The following is a 20,457-nucleotide window of genomic DNA, read 5'->3' as shown; positions in this document are numbered from 1 at the left end:
CCCTGGCTGAGCTGGATTAAATCGGTGCTCTAGTGGGTGGGACAGACCCTGGGCTAGCAGGCCCCAGGGAGAACTCCAATGGCGTCTGCCAGTATCTTTGTCAGCACACCCACACCAGGCCACAACAATGGCCACCGCCAATGTCCCAGTCCCTGGAGAGGTCTCACCTTTCACCAAGATGCACTCAGAGCCTATCAGGTGAGTGTCTTTCCACCAAAGCACTGTGCACCTTTCTTTCTGGTGATTTTTTTAGGTTGCTTTTTGAAATGGGTGAATTTGTGTGTGGGCCCTTTAAGAGCCAGTTTTAATTTCTTTGTGAACCAGCTTTTCTGGGGGTACTCCCCGATGTTTTAGTAGCAGGCAAAGTCAGATATTATGTCAGTTGTCTCGATTGTGCTGGGTCCACAAAATGCCTACAGTGGGAGCGCTCCCCGGCTCAGGGCCCCGCGCCTCCAGGGAGGGCTGTGGACCTGTGGGCTGCTCCCTAGTTGCCGTGAAACTGGCGGCTTATGCAGGTGGTGTTTTTTCTCTCCAAAAGGGAATTTCTGCCTCTTCCACCTCAATTAGGATTGTCGTTGTTGCAGGGGTTCCTCTTATCCAGTTTTCAGTTCTCTCTTAGGTAATTTTTCCCCGAGTAGTTGTAAATTGGCTGTGTCCATGGGAGGAGGTGAGTTCAGAGTCTGCCTATGCCGCCATCTTGACTTCTCTTCCTGACTGTTCTTCTTGACTCACCAGCTGAACATTCTTCTTCAAGAGTCACTTGTACTTCCTTTGTAATTGAGGTCATGTTGACTGCTTTGCTCTTCTCACTTATTCTACTTGGGTCCCATGGTAGAACAGTCACTTCCGTGATTCCTTTGGTCTTTTTTTTGCAAGCAATTAGAACACTGACTCTACTATTATTTCTGTGAGTTCATAAAACTATTTCGTCTAGCATCTGCAAACCCCATTGTTTTGTTCATATGGAGATTTAAAATAATTGCCCAAAGTTAAAAAGAACTTTTTACTTTCTAGGATACAAAATGATTTTTTTTTTTTTTTTTTTTTGTGAGGAGGACTAGCCCTGAGCTAACATCCAATGCCAATCCTCCTCTTTTTTGCTGAGGAAGACCGGCCCCGGGCTCACATCCGTGCCCATCTTCCTCCACTCTATATGGACGCTGCCACAGTGTGGCTCAACAAGCAGTGCGTCGATGTGAGCCCAGGATCCGAAACGGAGAACCCCAGGCTGCCGCAGCAGAGCGCACGCACTTAACCGCGTGTGCCACCAGGCCAGCCCCCAAAATGATTTTTATATCTAGAATAAATACAGGTGAAATTTTAAGTTATGCATTCTATTGTATTGATGCTCTTGAACCCTAAACACTGAATATACTTGGCAGTTTAAACAATTCTGTACCTTGTTGAAAATGAGTATCATAAATTCTGTATCTCTAAAATATGCTTAAGGATTCAAACTTTACATACATCTGTCCCAAACTAGAGGGGGAACAAAGGAGATTTTATATCTTTAATTGGAAGAACAGTTTTTCTGGAAATCATGGCCTAGAATGGACCATAGGCTCTGCACTGTCTTCTTTTCATTACTAGCAACTATTTCGTTCAATAACTATTCAGCTATAACTATTGCTTACCCACTCTTTGGCAGGTACTGTAAGGTGCCTGACCATTTCCTGTCCTGAGTTTGTCTATACCACATTTCTATTCATGTTCATCCCCTAACGTTTGTGCTGTGTGTGGAGTGTTTGTATAATTTTTAAAGGTCTTATCTCTTTGTCATGAAATTTCTTTGTGTTGCATTTGTTCTTTGATTTCTGTCACCTTTTATTTAGATAGCAACTGGACAGGGTGTGAGTGAGGAAATTAGGGCAAATTTGGGGGGGGGCATTCGATTCTTCTGTATTTTCAGTTCATGGGCTGCAGTGGTAAGTTGTTCAGAAAACCTAAGGATGCAACACATGGTGTTTGCACAGGGACCTCCTAGTTGTATGAGCTAGGAGTCATGTTCTAAATTGAGACAAAGGTAGACAAGAACTTTGTAATATGAGTTTTGCCTGGCAGTAATCCTTTCCCCAAAATGTACCTGACCTCTCATCCATTCTCTTTCCTGGGTGAAAAGCATGAATCCCTTTCTCCTTGAGTGCTTCTAAACTTTAATATGCTTATGAATCACCTGGGGATCTTGTTAAAATGCAGATTCACATGTACTAGGTCTGGGGTGGAGCTGAGGTCATGCATTTCTCCCAGGCTCCCCAGTGATGCCAGTGCTGGTCTGCAGAGAGCACTGGAGGAGCAAGGCTCTAAATCACTTCTGTTTTTCTTTGAGAACAGGTGCTGAACCGATTCTCCTCGGCTCCTCTCATTCCACTTCCAACCCCTCCCATTATTCCAGTACTACCTCAGCAATTTGTGCCTCCTACAAATGTTAGAGACTGTATACGCCTTCGAGGTCTTCCCTATGCGGCCACAATTGAGGATATCCTGGACTTTCTAGGGGAGTTTTCTACAGACATTCGAACTCACGGGGTTCACATGGTATTGAATCACCAGGTAAGAAAGTCGCTTATTGGAAAACTGATTTGCTTATTCTTATTATCAGAGACACCCCCAATAGAAAAGTACAAATGTTCATCAGTATAGTAAGTCTTAAAGGAAAGCTTTAACTATAAATGCAATAGGTCTTTAAGATGAGCTCCAGAAAGAATGCTATCATTGTTCTGGTAATTGAAATTCAGCTATGATTCCGTCATCACATATGTCCATCAAATTGTCAATAGCATCAGGTGGGAGACAAATACATATATTATCAGTCTAATACAACATTTTATTGTTGCAACTACTGAACTCTGTAACTCGGCTATTGTAATGTGACAGCAATCATAGGCAATATATAAACCAGTGAGTATGTCTGTGTTCCAGAGTGTTTTGTATCCATAGACTGTTTAGAAATGGCTTACTTTATTTCATATATATATATGTTAGACATCAAATTACATTCAGTAGAGTACCAACTCAATAAGGACTTGTATCTGCAGCACCTAGAACACAATGTGATCATAACAGGCATTGAAATGTATTAATGAATTATCGTTGAGAAGCCTCTATCAAAATCTAACCAAATTACTATGGTATGCAAGTATATATTCTAAGCATATTAAAAGTAGTTCCTAGCTTGATGTCTCTTGATTTTGGTTAAATAAAGTTAATCATATTAGTTGCTGGGCAGTTTCCCAATATTTTGTGCTATCACAGGCAGGACAGAATTCTGAAAATCTATAAACCAAATAGTTCTAACTAAAATTTTAGAACTCTCTATTAAAAGCAAAGTTGTATTAATTTTTGAAAATAAGATGTTTTCTGAGCATTATGGGTTGAATATAGGTTTGTATTAGAAATACAAGGGGTCAAGGAATCAGAAAACATCCTGAGCCCCTGCTTGGTTTTCCCCACCAGTATATGCGCATTGTAACTCTTATATTAATACTTTTATCTGACAGGTACCCTCTCAGCCATGCTTCACTGGTGGGAGTCTTTTTGAATAAAATTCCCCACAATTCAGCATCACCAGGGAATTGTTTGGTTTCTCTTTGAGTCACCATTTCTAATAACCTAGCGGCTATTATTACTCTTTGATTAACAACAGTAGACAGATTTGCCTCTCATTGACCCACATGGCCTGTTGACCTATTGTGATTGCACTTGGGAGAAATGCTTCTTTGATGATGGACAAGCTCTTAGCTGCCTCAAAGATGTTAGGTTTCCATCTTGGACTGGGTTCCCCTGGTATCCCTAATTTCACTGGTATGGTAACTCTTATGGTAACTTGCATGGTAATAATTTGCACTAAATAGTCCCTTAGAGACTTTTAAAGAAATCCATATTTCTTTAAAGAAGAAGTATTATAAGCTGGTTGTGTCTTTTTCTCCCTTATAAAATGTCCATGTTAAATAAAACTAAGGCATTCTGGTTCTGTAGAACAGAAATCTACCAGCTTGATTTTAAATAGGGGATTTTTAGCAAGCTATTGGTAATAGAGGAAATGACTATAAACACCTGTTTGACCAAGGTTTAAGATAGAGATGCAAGGGAAGAGGTGAGAGAAGGGCTTCCAAGCAAGGCTGATGATACAGCTCTCACCAACCTTCACTGTGCTTTGCAACTCCCAATTCCTTATCCCCCTTCCCTATGCCGAAGCCAGGTCCCAACCTAACCTTCAGGGAGTAGGGAAAGGGATGTTGCAGATTAGTGATAGACAGAACTGAGAGCCAAAAAAGAACTCTGGTTTGTACAGTTCCACGCAGGAGGATACAGAAAGCTCTAATACTGGTTCTGTTACTAGCTTTTCTCAATCAAATAAGATTTAATTGGATTTTTCAGAAAGGAAAAACCTATTATACAATCCTATACTTTGAAATCACAGTCACAAGGAGACCCTTTCAAAACCCCATAAATCTGATACTAATTAATAGAAAACCAAAAAGGATCACTTTCAGCTATGAGCTCTCAAAACTGTTTCTTCAAGGTTTTGTGGGCCATTCTGGTGATTAGATGATGAAATGCAAGTCAGATTTCAGTAGATCACACTGTCACCCAGATTCTGTGGCTAAACGGTCTGTACTATGGGTGATTGTCACTTTGCATGTTTTGTAAGCAACCATTTCCTTGTTGAAGGAGACAGTCTCCTTTTGTTTCTATTCTTCCCCCACACGCTCAGGGCCGCCCATCAGGAGATGCCTTTATCCAGATGAAGTCTGCCGACAGAGCATTTATGGCTGCACAGAAGTGTCATAAAAAAACCATGAAGGACAGATATGTTGAAGTCTTTCAGTGTTCAGCTGAGGAGATGAACTTTGTGTTAATGGGGGGCACTTTAAATCGAAATGGCTTATCCCCACCGCCATGTAAGTTACCATGTAAGTTTTTCTTGGGTCTTGGCGCTATTCTACGCTATATGCTGGTAGGTGCTTAAGCCGCTTTCACACCTTTCTGTGTCCCTGGTTCTTTCTGAGGCAGGCAACGCGGTTACGGTTACATAAGGCTTTCCCATCTGAAATCGGTAGTATCTGGTAATCATTTAAGACCTTGGTTGTGGACACCCATAATTAGAGATGCTACAAATACCTCCTTTCAAATTATATTCTTGCTTTTCCAGTGATAAGCACTTGATTTCTGAAGCTTAGTGTGCTCAAGATAAGCACTGACTCTGGGAGGCAACCTGGCTATGTAGATATTTTAATACGCATTTAAAGGTAAAATAAGTATGGCTGGATCCTTTGTCTGTTTTTCTGTAACACATTTAGGTTTTTTTTAGAAGGGTGATTTGATGCCCATTTTACATTTTTAATTTTTTGAGGATTAAGTATTTTTTGGAAAGGATAACCTGGGGAGCATTTCTCTTGCTCTCCAGGATATCTGGAATGAGCAAGTTAGTAAAAAAATACAAATGCGTAAATAAATTAGCCAAAGTTTCCATTGGATCGCAGGATCAGTGCTTAATTTCAAGCCATGCTCTTGCTCATTGGCACATAGGTGGAATCCTGTTCAGAGGAATAAGCCCTTTAGTTTGGTTAGTGACTAAGGAACATTTGGGGATCTGATGTTAACACTTGAATATTCCTGATGCAGTTTTCACTTTTGAAATAAGACATACCTTGTCAGGAGTCATGTTGGTTATGTTTAAAGAATGTAGCACCTGGAATACAGTCCAAAGATAACTGAGAAAGTAAATTGGATTATGTACTTGATTCCAAGAAAATGGGGAGTGTTAGGACATCACTTTCTAGTAAAGAGAGATCTTTAATAAACTGATAAACCTTTATTTGATAAAGCATTATTTGTAGAACATTCGGTGGGGCTTAATCCTTTTTTTCCCTTGGAATTTCTAAATGCTAATATTCCATTTATTTGCTGCTTGCTGTTGGTGAATATCTAAGAGTTGATCACTAATGAGTATCAAGTTTTGCTAATTAATGATTGGGTTTAAGTGGATATCTTAAAGTAATTTTAGTCATATGTATTCTGACCATAAAACATTGATAATGTCAGTAACTTTTACAATTTCCTTTAGTGATAATCTATCAAGCATTGTGAGATAAGGGAATTCTCCATCACGTGTAACCTAAAGTCTTCTGCTGGGATAGCCTTTTACTTCTTTCTCTTCCTGGTGGAAAACTGGTCATTATAGACTTTCTTCATAAGACTTTAATTTCTGGGGACTGGCCCGGTGGCGCAAGTGGTTAAGGGTGTGTGCTATGCTGCAGTGGCCCGGGGTTCGCCGGTTCGGATCCCGGGGCGCACCGATACACCGCTTGTCAGGCCATGCTATGGTGGCGTCCCATATAAAGTGCAGGAAGATGGGCACAGATGTTAGCCCAGGGCCAGTCTTCCTCAGCAAAAAGAGGAGGATTGGCAGATGTTAGCTCAGGGCTGATCTTCCTCACACACACACACAAAAAAAGACTTTAATTTCTTCCTCTTTGCTCTCACAAGCCCTAAAATAATAGAAAAAATTTTAAATGCATTTTTCCACATAAAAATAAATTTCTGTATATTTTAATACTTTCCAAAAATTTTAACTAAAATTTGACCACTTGTTATTTTAGTGGAAGAGTTTACTCATTTTTTTAAAAAAATCGATTCCAATTTATACATGCTAATATTATGCCCTATTCTACCGGACTTTCTTTCCTGCCAACTCACTTGAGGTGATTGCCTATTTATACAGCAACCAAAAAACTTACAGAAAGTGCATGTGTTTGAACTAATCTCAAGGACTAAAGCAATTAAAATAATGATTGGTTATTCCCCACTGAGGAATTTCTTGTTAAATTTGGGAAAGAAATGCTGCTAAAGTCTCATGTTTTGAAATTTTAACCTTTAATGTGTTTATTGAAATTTTAACTTTTTCAAACAGTTAAGCATTTTAAGGTCAACTCCATTTTTCTACTCTATGAATATACACATCTGATTCTCTTCTAGCAATACAAGAATAGCTGTCCTTTGATTTGAGGAATACTCAAATCTGAGCAGCCTAATCTGTTTAGTTATCAAAAATTTCTTCTTCATTTTGAGGCAGAACAGATGTCTGTCTTAGTTGTATGAAGCACTGTCATATAATGAATTGCTTGATAGTTTTGAAAGCAGGATATAGGCACAGGCTTTATAATTTTCTATATGACATAGGAGGCTCAAATTGTCATTTTCCCTTTTGTGGACTCGTTAAGGCCGAGGATCATAATTTAAAAATTTATCTACATTAGGTATCTAACATGTAGCACAGTTTTGGGTGAGTATGAAGGAGGCACCCAAAAGTGGAATATAAGGTCAATATGTTGGACTTTGGTGTACGTACCCACATTCAGCTGACTCTCTTACTCAACTCCATAGATGTGTAGAAACTCATAAGAAGAGCAAAAAAGACAATAGAGATTTTCATGTGAATAGTTATCCTTTGGTCCCCTGCTATTTGCAAAATATGTTAGGTAGTTCTAGGTGTGAAAATTAAAGTCAGGGACCCCAAATTCAGGCAACCTCTCAGTTATCTCTTCTGTTGGAAGCAGATGGCTTGATAGTTGTGTTCATCCCACATGTTAAAGCTGGTGACCAGCAACTGGTCTGACTTAAGTGAATTACTGGGCCTGGAAGATGTTGAGTAACCAGAAGACAAAGGAATTTCATCTTTTCTATTTTCTTTTTAATCGGAGTCAGCTTTTTATCAGATGACTCTCAAGAAGACTTGTGCATGTATTCAGGATTATTTCCCAGGTTAGATTTTTTTTTTCCCCCCCACAGTTCTGAATATGTAGATTAGCTTCAAAGCCCATCTTCTGGGTTGGCTTTAGGTGAAAATAATGCAGAGTTAATCTCCTTATAGGTCAGTTTACTTTGGTGCAATCTATGCTTTGGCATAATACATGGTACTGGCAAATAGTGTTTTATAACCTTTTCGTCTTACGTTGTGCTATGGAGTAGATAGGAAGATGGAATAGCAGCATAGCTCTCAAAAAAACAAAGAAAAACCCCACAGCTTTTAGTTTCAAGTTATACTAAATGTCAGTATAACCCTTTCTTTCCTCAAAGGGTTAGTTTAACTGGCACTCAGGAGTGGAAAAAAAAAATCACATGTCATGAAACGATTGAGAAGACTTGAAAGTATCTACTTGATATTGGTTTTTCCAAATTTCAGACTAAGAACGGTTCTTTAGGTTGATGGAGTGTGAGATATGAGATTAGTTCTAGATGTTATCTAATCAAAAGGAAGTCACTTGAGATGGTATAATGACCTGGTCTTTCTTTAAAATGTATATATGCAATGCTGACCTTATGGCTTTAGTGCTAGCACATGTGCCAGCTGTTACAAATGTGTCTCAAAGTCTCTCTCTTTGCTTATTTAGGCCTGTCTCCTCCCTCCTACACATTTCCAGCTCCTGCAGCAGTTATTCCTACCGAAGCTGCCATTTATCAGCCCTCTGTGCTTTTGAATCCACGAGCACTGCAGCCCTCCACAGCGTACTACCCAGCGGGCACTCAGCTCTTCATGAACTACACAGCGTACTATCCTAGGTGAGGCTCTGATGGAAGTGGAAATGAGGGACAGAAACAAAAGACTCTTTTGATAGCCAGTGCCTGAGTTTACAAAAGAATATTGTGTGCCACATTGAAGGTTAGCATGGCAGGCAACAGATTCTGGTCATATCTCTGACCAAGTAGTTTCAAGACAAACTGAAATAAATTTATTTTTTAACCATATAGTATTGACAGCATGATCTTTTAATTACCTATGTATATAACTTTCCTTTTTTCCTTCTATCTTAGGGCCATTAGTGAGTAGCACAATAATCACTGTAATGGGGTGGAGTATCATGTGACTGAATTATAAAAATGGAAAAATACATAATGAGAACAATTCTATTTTTAAGTAGCATGAATTCATATGTCAAACCACAATCAATAAAAACTGTTGTTTTAAGGTCGGTGCCGTGGCTTAGTGGTTAAGTGTGCGCGCTCCACTACTGGCGGCCCGGGTTCGGATCCCGGATGCACACCAGCGCACCGCTTCTCCGGCCATGCTGAGACCACGTCTCACATACAGCAGCTAGAGGGATGTGCAACGATGACATACAACTATCTACTGGGGATTTGGGCGGGAGTGGGGAAAGGAGGAGGATTGTTAATAGATGTTAGCTCAGGGCCAGTCTTCCTCAGCAAAAAGAGGATGATTAGCATGGATGTTAGCTCAGGGCTGATCTTCCTCACAAAAAAAGAAAAAAAACTTGTTTTAAATTTTACAAGGGTTGTATTCTTTCCCCTCTAAATCTTTACTAACAAGTCCAGAATGAGATTATTCAGTACTTTCTTAGAATCAACATATTTTCAATCTGATTCTTTTTAGTTGTGCTCAATTTCTGGGAGGCAGCAGGGCATAATGGAGAGAAAGTTGTCAGTCTAGAAGTTGGGAGACCTGAGTTTTAGTTTCATCTCTTCTTCTAACTGGGGCAAGTCACTTACCCTTTCTGGTTCTTATAAAATGATGGGCTTGGCCAAGTTTTTGGAGTCTTTCTAGGTCTGAAGGCCTGTGATTCTAACTTGGATATATAATGACCTCTCATCCTCAATTTTCTTTTCAAAGAAATTTTTAAACTTTATTTAGCCAGTAACCAGTTCAAACCTTATTAAAATAACCTTATTAAAATAAGGTTTTACTTTGGCACAAGCAATATTGCTCAAAATTTTTAAAATTATACAAGGCCTTGTATTTTCTTCTCAAGGTATTTAGACCAAATATTTTGAGTACCTCCACCAATATGTAAGTGAAGTTTTTGATAAGTGGCTGGAACTAATCTATCTGATCCCTGTAGTTGCTGTGTCACATTGTTATTTGCTTCCCTCTCCATCTATAATTTTCCACTAGGGAGCAAGAACTTTGGACTCACAGCAATGAAGTTTGTAGCCACTGTTAATTACATTTGTTTATTTTTTTTAGGAATTTTAAAACGATTAATGCTATTGAAAATATTCTTTATTCTACTGGGGAAGAAGAATAGGGAGAAAGCCATAAGTATCATCAGCTGGCCATTTTTGAAGCTTTGAAAAGGCTCAGGAGCATGAGTAATTTGTTCATGGTTGAGTATCATGTCAGGCATTTAGCCCAGTCCCAATCTGTCACCTTCTCTGGACCCTGTGACAATCACTTGCTGCCAGTGGGCTCTGGCTATAGGAAAGATCTTCATCCACCTTTCCTACACCATCAGAATGTCAGGAATGGAATGCATTGTGCCACTGGAAGCCTGGTGCAAGTAATACATTTGCAGAGTATCCAATTCCACCATTGACTTGCTATCTGGACACTGTTAAAAGAAGGGATCTATTAGAAATAGTTTCCCTTCACGGTGAGATGGGAACTCGAGTCTTGAATCGAAGCCCCAAAGGCAGGAGGAACTGACATTTATGGTTTAATAATTCCTGTAATTTTGGGCTTCTGACATTAGGTTAATTTTTTTGTACTAGTAGTTTTAAAGTTTGTAACGCCCTCATTGTTAAGTCTAGGAGTATAGACGAGTATAGTGAGTCAAATCAGACTCCCATTTTACACACCTACAAGGCCAGAAGTAACCACTGTTATCAGTTTGGTAACATGCGTACATGTGTGCTTCTAAAGAGTGTGGCATACTTAACATGTACTGCCCACTTGTTCTTTTTTCTTTTTTTTTTTTTTTAAACTTGCCAGTATGTCATTAATTTCTTCCCTAAGGAATATTTATATATTTACCTCATTCTTGTAACTTCCACATGATGTCCCACAAGTGAAAATACATCATAACTTAACAATTCCTTTACTTTTAGACATCTAATTTCATTTTTCTCTATTAAAAAAAGTTCATATTGATCTTTTTTTTTTTTTTTTTGTGAGGAAGATCAGCCCTGAGCTAACATCCATGCCCATCTTCCTCCACTTTATATGGGACGCCACCACAGCATGGCTTGCCAAGCGGTGCGTCGGTGCGCGCCTGGGTGCGCGCCTGGGTTCCCAACCGGCGAACCCTGGGCAGCTGCAGCGGAGCTCGCGCACTTAACTGCTTGCGCCACTGGGCCAGCCCCCTCATATTGATCTTTAAATACTTATATTTCCGTAGGACAATTTCACAGAAGTGGAGTTTTGGAATCAAAGGTCATGTGCATTATATTTAAATTAATGCTTCTGAATAACCCCTAATATTTCATTATTTTAATTTACATTTTCCTAATTCTAGTGAAATTACCCACACAAATGCATGAAAGTGTTCAAACTTGGCAGTATGCTGTTAGTTATACTGCAAAATCTGGGATAATTTAAAAAGCAAATTCCAAAAACAATAAAAATATTTTACATTTTTGGCAGAACACTGTTAATTTCTAGCCTCACATGACTATAAGGCATTCAAGGCTATTGGAAAACGGTTACGTAAATGTTCAAGTATATTTTGGCCTATTCTACGATAAGTAGGAAAGTCTGAGATAGCATACTTGAGGCTAATAAAGGGTATTAAATCAGGAGCTCTGGAGTTTCTCTTTTTAAATTAAAAATGTTTTAATTCCCTCCATTTTTAAATTGAATGTGTCAGGTTGACTTCACATTAATGCAATGTGTTCACTACTTTAAAACATCAAGATGTTAATGTATTTTGCAGATTTCTAAAAGCATGTCCTTCAAAAAAAGTGATTGGTTTTAACTGTTTTTAACTTCCAATTTAACTGAGCAAACTGTTATTTCGTACCTCTGTGTGTGACACATTGGGAATGTTAAGTTTAATAAAACATGGACCCTTTCCGGTACCAAGTAGGTGACAGAATCCTCTCTGCAAAGCCAGTGACTTTGAAGGGCTCCAGCTAGAGGGCATTTGTCCCTCTTTTATTTCCTCTAACGTGGTATATTGAGAAATGTGGAGATAAACTCTATCGTGGGCATTGCTCCAAGAATATGCTATTTTTCATCATTAAGGATTTGGGTTACTTGAGGAACATTTAAGGAGAAAACGTGAACCAAAGAATTGCTTTTCGTTTGTTATTAAATGAGTTTTTAGCAGTCTAAATGTGTCGCTATGACAATAGCATCTTGACGAGCAAGTGAAATTAAAGCACTTGTTCCTCAAGTGGGTCTGTTTTCTCTGCTTATGAACATTTTTTTCCTTTCCCTTCTTGGATGAAGGTTTCAGTTACCCAGTATCCCAGAGCTTAGCCCAGGACACAAAAGAATTAGAAGGGGCTCTCTGTTCATGCCCAGCTGCTCATCACTCAAAACTTGGTTATATCATGCCTTTCCTTTCCCATTACATAAAGCCCTACCTTTTATTCTGACCTCTCATTTTTCTTAGAAAAGAATATTCTCCTTTGCATCAGAGCTGTAGCACAGGTGAGAAACATGCTGATTCTTCAGTTAAATGTCGTCTAATTTAAGGAAAGATGTACTAACATTAGTCTTGTGTGCATCCCCTTGCCTTTTGTAGGACACTAGAAATAATAAGTATCATATCACCTTGAACCAAAAAAGAAGGCAAGGGATATTTGACTTTCTTCATGAGTGATGCTTCATTTGCATGCCTATGTGAAAAGTTTACAGTGGGGGGAAATTTTTTTTCTTTCTTAGGATAACCATTTCTTGTAAAATCAGCTTATTTCTACCTAAGCAGTGAATATGTATATTTAGTAATATTGAGGCCTTCTGCAACGTTTGGTTTGTTGTATAATGTTATGGTATTCTATTCTGGAATTCTTTGCACTTGAACCAAAAGACTACCAAGCCTCTGAGAGATGCCTGCGTTTCTTATTTTGAACATTTTGCTTTCTTGTTCAAGTTTACTTTTTTTATTTGCATTTTTTGAGATAAGTATAGATTCACACACAGTTGTAGCAAAATGGTACAGAGAGATCCCTTATACACATTGCCTAGTTTCTCCCAATAGTAACATTTGTCAACCAGTTTACTTTCTAATTTGCTTGTTGAAAGTTTTCTAATAGGATCAAGAAGAAAGATAAAATAGTCTGTAGTATTGCGTTCTATTTTTCTTTTTTTACAACTTAAATATTTAGTGCCACAAATGCAAACTGGAATTCAGCATACAATGAAATACTAGATATTGTAATAATGCAATATCAAGCATTATATAATTGTAATATTGTAATAATGGAGAAGTGTCAGATAATTTTTGTTGGTGGGAGTAATTATAACTCAGTTTTTTCAGTTTGGATGACATTTCTAAATGATGTAAGCAAGAAGATCTGCTGCAGGCAATTCAGTCTCTACTGTCAGTCAGTGACAATTCAGTATAGCTTTCGTAGAAGAAATAGTCACTTGCTAGTCTACAGACCTTATTCATATAATGAGCAGTTCTAGAAATTAAATATTAAATATGCTTAAAATTCTTTTTAGCATTGCAGAAAATTATCATGTGCAGCAAACCTCAAGGAAAAGCAATTTAATCACCCAAAACACCTTATAAGATTGTTTTCAATTTATGTTTGTTTTTCTAAGGATTTTTTTCCTTACAAAATTGGGGTCTTATTATATGTTATTTTCAAGCATAATTTGAAATCTGTATTGTAGAAATTTGCAAACAAACATAAGTTGAGGGAGTATCTATTACCCGTTGTAACAATATCAATATTTTGCCAATCTTGTTTCATCTGTTTCCACTGTTTACCCCACTACACTCCTACTCCCAGAACATTTTAAAGCACAAAACCTGGAGATCATTTCTTTTACCTGCTACTATTTATGTGCCAAATATATCTTTAAATTAAGCACCTTTTTCTTAAAGCATTAATGATTTTAAAACAGGAGGACTTAATAAAACACATGCCAACCTTGATAAACAAAATAACCCTATTTTGCCTCTATTGCCCTATTTAAACATTTCCTTGGTATCTCTCCAAGAGATTACACTGAAGGAGGCCTAAAGGAATAATTGATATTTGACTATGAATTTTATTTAACAATGCAGATTAATGACTTTTGACTTTGATTTTCTGTACTGTATGTTATGTGGTCTTTTAAACTACCTCCTTTTTTTTTTTTTTAATTTCACCAAAAGCAAAATGGCTTTATAAGGAAATATTTTCTATTTAAGTTCAAAATAATCACTAAACCATCTCTGGAAAGATAGCCAATAATACCCAAGAAGCAGGAACAGAGTTGCTTCTAGAGAGAGGTTCTGATTTGTGGGGGGTAGATGGTGTGATGGAGTCATGTTACTTGCTCTATATTTGTACTTTCCCCTGTTGTGCTCTACTCCTGTTAAAAAACAAGAAGAAAGTGCCTTTCAAAAACAGTGACCCAAAAATATCTTCAAAAGTAAATTTTGTGAATGTGCCCCTCCGGAAATTGTCCTCTCCTTTTACTTTGGCAAGGAGCGCAAAATGTCCATGGATCGCGTTGCTTGCTTCTTCATCTAGATTTTTTTATCAAGCTATTACTTTTAAAAATGTCTTTTTTTCTTAAACATGTAAGAGGATCACTTGTGTTGTTATTTTGTACTTTCAACTGAGCAACAAGATTACTTTCAAAATAATTTCTAGTATAGGATTCAGTTTTCAAATTAAAAATGGGGCTTTGTGGGGGCTATCTTTGTTTTGAGTAAGCAGTCTACTACATATTTGGAACATATTCTGATTACTGTAGTAGGGGGTTATATTTTATAATCTTTGACATAACCAGGAGTAAATTTAAGTTTAGTTACCAAACTATTTTGACGGTACATAAATTTGCTGACTATTTAGGTGAAATAGATCCTTGGAAGATTTCTTTATTTGTTCCAATGTGTTTTTATATTTGTTGGTTACTTAAACTTTCTGCTAGAGGTAAGTGCACATGCGCAGAGAAGCTTGTGTGGCCTTTAAGAAGAACTAACAGAAATCCAGGGTCCACATGTAGTAGTCAGTCCTTGGGCAGCTGCAGTATTAAATTCACAAAGAATGCTGAGAAGTTAACTTTGAGACTGTTGATTTCAGAGGAAAATTTAAAGTTCAAAAACTTCCTACATGAAAATTGACTCCAGCCTTTACACTTGCTAGGACTGAAACAGTATTTTTCCATTTACTTTCCAAGCATATGGTCTCTGTAACAGGGGTTTTAGTGAATGTTAATACAAAGGCTCTGTGCAGCAATTTTACAAGGCATTGGAAATAGATTTCTTTCTTCCCGACTTCTCAGGGTGCTTCCTATGTTAATGTGTTATGACTCATGCAGAGGGGAGAATACAGTTCTCTAATCTTCTTTCACTTAACCCACTTCTCTAATAGAATAGGTAAGCTTTGATCCTCTCTTCTCTAGAGAAATGTGACAAGTCCTCAAATTATGAATATGATAACATTGGGTTACCAGTGTTTAGTAATTTCTAATTATTAAATAAACGAAGGAAGGGTATCATGAACCTGGTTTTCGATAGAGTATGTATTATGAGTGTTCTGATATGGTAGGTATCCTGGCCCCTAGTATTTTCATTTATCTTTCCTTGTTTACAGAGAAGTTTGTCTGACTTAATTAGGATGCATTGAATATTATAAAATTAGATGAGATAAATTAGGAGCTGGGAAAATATAGGATAGGAAGAAATGTTTGGATGGTCTGGCAAGAGAATCTTAGGCAATTAAATTAATGTTGGCATAATAGTGACGGCCTCTGAGCAGGTAGTCAGACAAAAAGGACACTTGAATTGCAAAACTCAAAACTTCAAAGGAGAGGAAGTCATAACCTCTCAGTGAAATCTAGTTTTTCTCTACATTGGGTTTGAAAAAGTTTTTACCTAAATATGTAGAGAGAATATGGAGTGCTGCGGTAGAGGAAATTGTCAACAACTTTATAATCCTTTCACTCACGTGTTTCATTCAGCAGTTTCTTAACACGATCTCAGTGCAGCTTGCTGAAGGAGCCTCAGCGATAGGTCTTCACAGCTGTGATGGTCGAGTGGTTTTCCAAGTGTAATCGTTTAGAAAAGCCACTCACATGCTATTTTCTGTTTCCCTTCATTTCCCCTCACCTCCCCTCAGTTCTTTGTTCAGGCAACTCCAACAGGGTTTCTTATCCAGCACAAGTACAGTCTCCTGGTTAGTCTATGTGATGTGATACAATTCCTCCAACACTGTAGGACCTCTGGATTCAGTGTTATATTGACTTGCTCATTTGGCCCTAACCCTTTGGTTCCTTTGTAGTCCTATCAATTTTTGAACTTTTGTAGCTTTTGAGTAGAAGTTACATTATTGACATCATGTACGCATGAGACATTGATAAATACTGGGACGTGAGAATCTGAAACCTAACTAAAGATATAATAGAGGTAAGAACCCAAAACAGTGGCTAATGATTGAGCATAAAGATTAGGATGAGCTACTGATACAGTCTGGTTTTGATGGGCAGCTCTCATTCTCTTATTTGGAGTGTAGATAGAAAAATTCCTGCTTGAACTCCTTATCTTTCTCTAAACCACTGCCATAAAGCAAATGCATGTAATTTTTATGTTATCCTTATTCTGTGGTGGCAGAAAAATCCATACATGCTTTGAAGCTATTCTTGTGTTTAAAGTTGTATGCCTTGTCCTCTGACATATAGCACTCACTAACATTCCCTAAACTACATAGAATCTGAAAAGGGCTAGGATTTTCTGATAACTGAGTAATGTATTTCTCATGAAGAGCACTAAATATCTCAAACATTGACTGTAAATTGTTTAAAGTGGAGAAATGCCATTTTAACAATATTATGTCATCTGTTTATGAACATGGGCTATCTTTCCATTTATTTAGATGATTATTTTAAACAATGGTTAGTAGTTTTCAGTGTACCAGTCTTGCTCTTAGGTTAAATTTTTCCTAAGTACTTTATTCTTTTGGATGCTATTGTGAATGGAATTGCTTTCTTAATTTCATTTTTGAGTTGTTCATTGTAGTGTATAGAAATGCGATTGATTTATTTTGTGTATTCACCTTGTATCTTGAAACTTGCTGAACTAGTTTATTAGTTCTAGTATTTTTTTAGTAAATTCTGATTTTCTACATATAAGTGTACCTTGTCTCTATCCTATCATTTTTATTCTATAAATTATTTTTGCTGATTCTTATTTCAATAATCTGTGAAAGATCTTGGAATTTAGGTTGATAGAAAATTCTTATTCTCATGCCCTGTCAGGTAGATATACAGATTATTTAATTTTCCTTAAGATGCCTTATATACAGCAGGTAACCATAGCACAAAAAGTAAAGATGTGAATCCAATTTGTGTTGTGTTTGGGCTTCATCAGAATAGGTGCTACCTTATAGATGCTGAATGTAGTTGTCATTTATAACCTTAGATTTCTAGTTGGATAACTTTTATTTTGCTATTATTTTGTCTTTGTTATATTTTGAAGGTACTAGACACTTAGATTTAATTTATAGGAGATCTTTATCAAAAGGAATAGAATATGCCAGGACAGAGTTGTGGAAGTAAGTCGTATGTATAATGTGGAAATTATCTGACTTTCATATCCAGTGTGGAAATTCTGAATAACTTGTAATGAAATACATGGAGAAGTCTTGATGGTCTTTGAGTATTAGAGTTAGTATCTATCAGGCGTTTTGTTTGTAGTTTGTTTGTTTTTTTCTGAGGAAGATTCACCTGAGCTAACATCCATTGACAATCTTCCTCTTTTTGTATGTGAGCCACCGCCACAGCCTGGCAACTGACAGACAAGCGGTGTTCTATCAGGCATTTGACAGAGCAAATATGGGCTTTGAATGACTGATGATTATATAGGGCAAAGCACTGAACTAGAAGTTGAGAAATCTGGATGGTTCTTCTGGTTTGGTGAAGAGCTTGCCTGGTTGTGTGACCTGTGGGAAATTGTTTAACCCTAAGTTTCTGTTTCCACCTCTGTAAAAATGAGGAGGTGTGGCTGAATGATGGCTCAAGTCCTAAAGTTCTGCATTCCCTCTGTCTCTTCTCTCAGAGCTGCACGTATATTGGCTTTTAGTCTCTAAATAGGCTCTCCTTAGAGAGAGTTGAAAAGTCTCTTCTAGTGACTCTAATATGTAAACAAGTTGAGGATCTCTGCTTTAGAGACCTAAAAGGTTAAGGGCAGCTTGATGTCAAGTAATATTTTCAGGCTCCCATATTTTAAAAATGTTAAAATAGAGTGATGGTTATGGATATAGCAAGAGTGAGGTAAATTATTGCATTTTTTGGTTTATGGAGCAATTTGATATGTTAAATCATTGAATCTGAAGAACAATTCAGTGAAACTGGGAAGGTGCTATCATCCCCATTTAGTAAATGATGAAATAGAAATCAGGGAAATTAAGTGACTTGCTCAGGGTTACTGTGCTAATAAAAAACAGAGTTTGGAACTAGATGCACATCTGGTACCATTCTTTCTATTAACCCATCAGTTAGGATTATGTAGGATAGATAATCTCAATGATTTTTAGTCCCTTCCATTATGTGTTTACTTGTCTTTGAAATGGAATAATTACCTACTTAGAAAAATTTATAAGGGTTAATAATCTAAGGCTGTGGGGGTTTTTTACTCTTCAAACTAATGACTTCTTTAAAAAATTTCCGTATGTATATTTTCAATTATGGATATCTGGCCACCAATTATGGTGGAAAACAGATTGGGTGGGGGACAGGGTGAAACTAATTGAATCACATGGTAACCACTTGAGTTGCCACATAAAGAATAATTAGATATTCACTTGGCTTGTGCTCCTTGGAGGTAATTACTACAGATACACTAAGAGAACCCATGTATCAATTTCTCCTCGTTTTAATGGTGATTGATTTAATTTGTTATGCATCCCTTCCAATTTACACCTCCCCTCCATTTTTTTTTCAGTCAGGTTGGAAGAAATAATTCATGAGCCCTATTATACTTTGCTGTATTATTGTGCTGTACACTTGCTATATATATAGGTAGAACAGTCCATTCTTTGGAGCAATCAATTTGGATACTTTTGGTCTCTGTGGCTATGGTCCCTGTTAGTCTTTTGTATTCATGCCTTTTTATACCTTGGTATTCCTGATAACTAGCCAGTTAATCATCAATGAGCCGGGCTTTGGAAGTGGTGCTTTGTAGTTGAGGGACTGTGAAGGCTTAATTTTCTCCTTCTCGCTTTAAGAATCTCAGAAGTGGATCTTTGGGGAAGCCCTGCATTTAACTCTGCATTAACTCTTCTACCTTTCAACCTTTGGCTTTTGTGGAAATGTGGGACAGAACAGCTATGGTGTTCTTACCTGTCTTGGGAGAGGTAACTTTGAGAAGTCTAAGAAAGATCACGTTGAGAAAGTCTATTTCCTTAAGTAACTAATGTTTTTAGAGTAAATATTCAACATTGTCTATTTCTATTGGTTCACTGTGCTTTTTCTCCCTTTAGCCCCCCAGGTTCGCCCAATAGTCTTGGCTACTTCCCTACAGCTGCTAATCTTAGCGGTGTCCCTCCACAGCCTGGCACGGTGGTCAGAATGCAGGGCCTGGCCTACAATACTGGAGTTAAGGAAATTCTTAACTTCTTCCAAGGTTACCAGGTCAGTAGCTTGAAGAAGAAAAATACTCAGTGCCCGTGTTACTTAAGCTGATTTGCCTAAAGAATGCAGCCAGGAAAGAAACAGAATTTCTGAAACTCATGTGTGTACCTGTGCTAATAGATTTGCTTGTGGAGACAAAAAGAACCAGAGTGCAAGTCAGGGGGACTAGTGTGAGTGCTGGCTTCAGACTCCTCTCTTTGACAAGATTGGGGCTTTTCCATGCAATTTTAATTGTTTAATTGTTTCAACTTCATCTGTTGGTGCTTTTTTTTTTTGAAAATTGGAGTACTTTGGGAAAGCTCTTGAGGGCACACAGCAAGTGTGGGTCTTTTCATCTAGAATACAATTGGCTAAGAAGGAGTTTTCCTCAAAGTCAAATTCTTGACTAACAAAAAAAGTACTTAAACAGGGGCTGCCCCGGTGGCACAAGCAGTTAGGTGTGTGCGCTCCACTGCGGTGGCAGCCCGGGGTTCGCAGGTTTGGATTGCATTGCTTGTTAAGCCATGCTGTGGTGGCATCCCATGTAAAGTAGAGGAAGATGGCTACGGATGTTAGCTCAGGGCCAATCTTCCTCAAGAAAAAAGGGGAGGATTGGCATCAGATGTTAGCTCAGGGCTAGTCCTCCTCCCAAAAATAAAAAAAAAGTACTTAAACATGGAGCTTATGTTGGGTAGTTAAAAAGTAGTCAGCGGCCTCTCTGCCTAACCTGGAAAAAACAAAAGAGACTCAATGAATCTTTAGATGGTAACTCCTTCAAATGAACTCTAGGATATTCAGTGAGCCTTTTATGAAATGATCTGCTGTTACTTCTCATGAAACTGGTACTTATTCTTGTCAGTTTTTTCTACCGCTGCCTGTGTCCATCAGTTAAGTTTTCTGACTTAAGCTAAAGAATGAGATGTTTCTTGGTAAGAGCTCTTTGTGAGCAA

At 37.8% G+C, this 20,457-nt stretch overlaps 1 protein-coding gene across 6 annotated transcripts in view; it reads left to right on the top strand.

Moving 5' to 3' along the window:
• The window catches only part of ESRP1 (epithelial splicing regulatory protein 1), a 61,681-nt gene that overhangs the window by 28,778 nt on the left and 12,446 nt on the right, over positions 1-20,457 (top strand). For 2 of the 6 annotated variants that reach the window (XM_014788066.2, XM_014788063.2), the window contains exons 11-14: positions 2,332-2,550; positions 4,715-4,913; positions 8,394-8,562; positions 19,378-19,528. In XM_014788066.2, the coding sequence (XP_014643552.1) occupies positions 2,332-2,550; positions 4,715-4,913; positions 8,394-8,562; positions 19,378-19,528 (738 nt within the window). Of the gene's footprint in view, positions 1-2,331; positions 2,551-4,714; positions 4,914-7,707; positions 8,353-8,393; positions 8,563-19,377; positions 19,529-20,457 lie in introns of those variants that run through there. The other 4 variants (XM_014788068.2, XM_014788067.2, XM_004431174.3 and 1 more) reach the window with 3 other exon arrangements.

Source organism: Ceratotherium simum, chromosome 23 (assembly GCF_057802395.1).
Source record: "Ceratotherium simum simum isolate JZ-2026a chromosome 23, ASM5780239v1, whole genome shotgun sequence".
NCBI lineage: Eukaryota > Metazoa > Chordata > Mammalia > Perissodactyla > Rhinocerotidae > Ceratotherium > Ceratotherium simum.
Note: the sequence above shows the minus strand (reverse complement) of the source record. Positions and strands in the feature narration are given on the sequence as shown.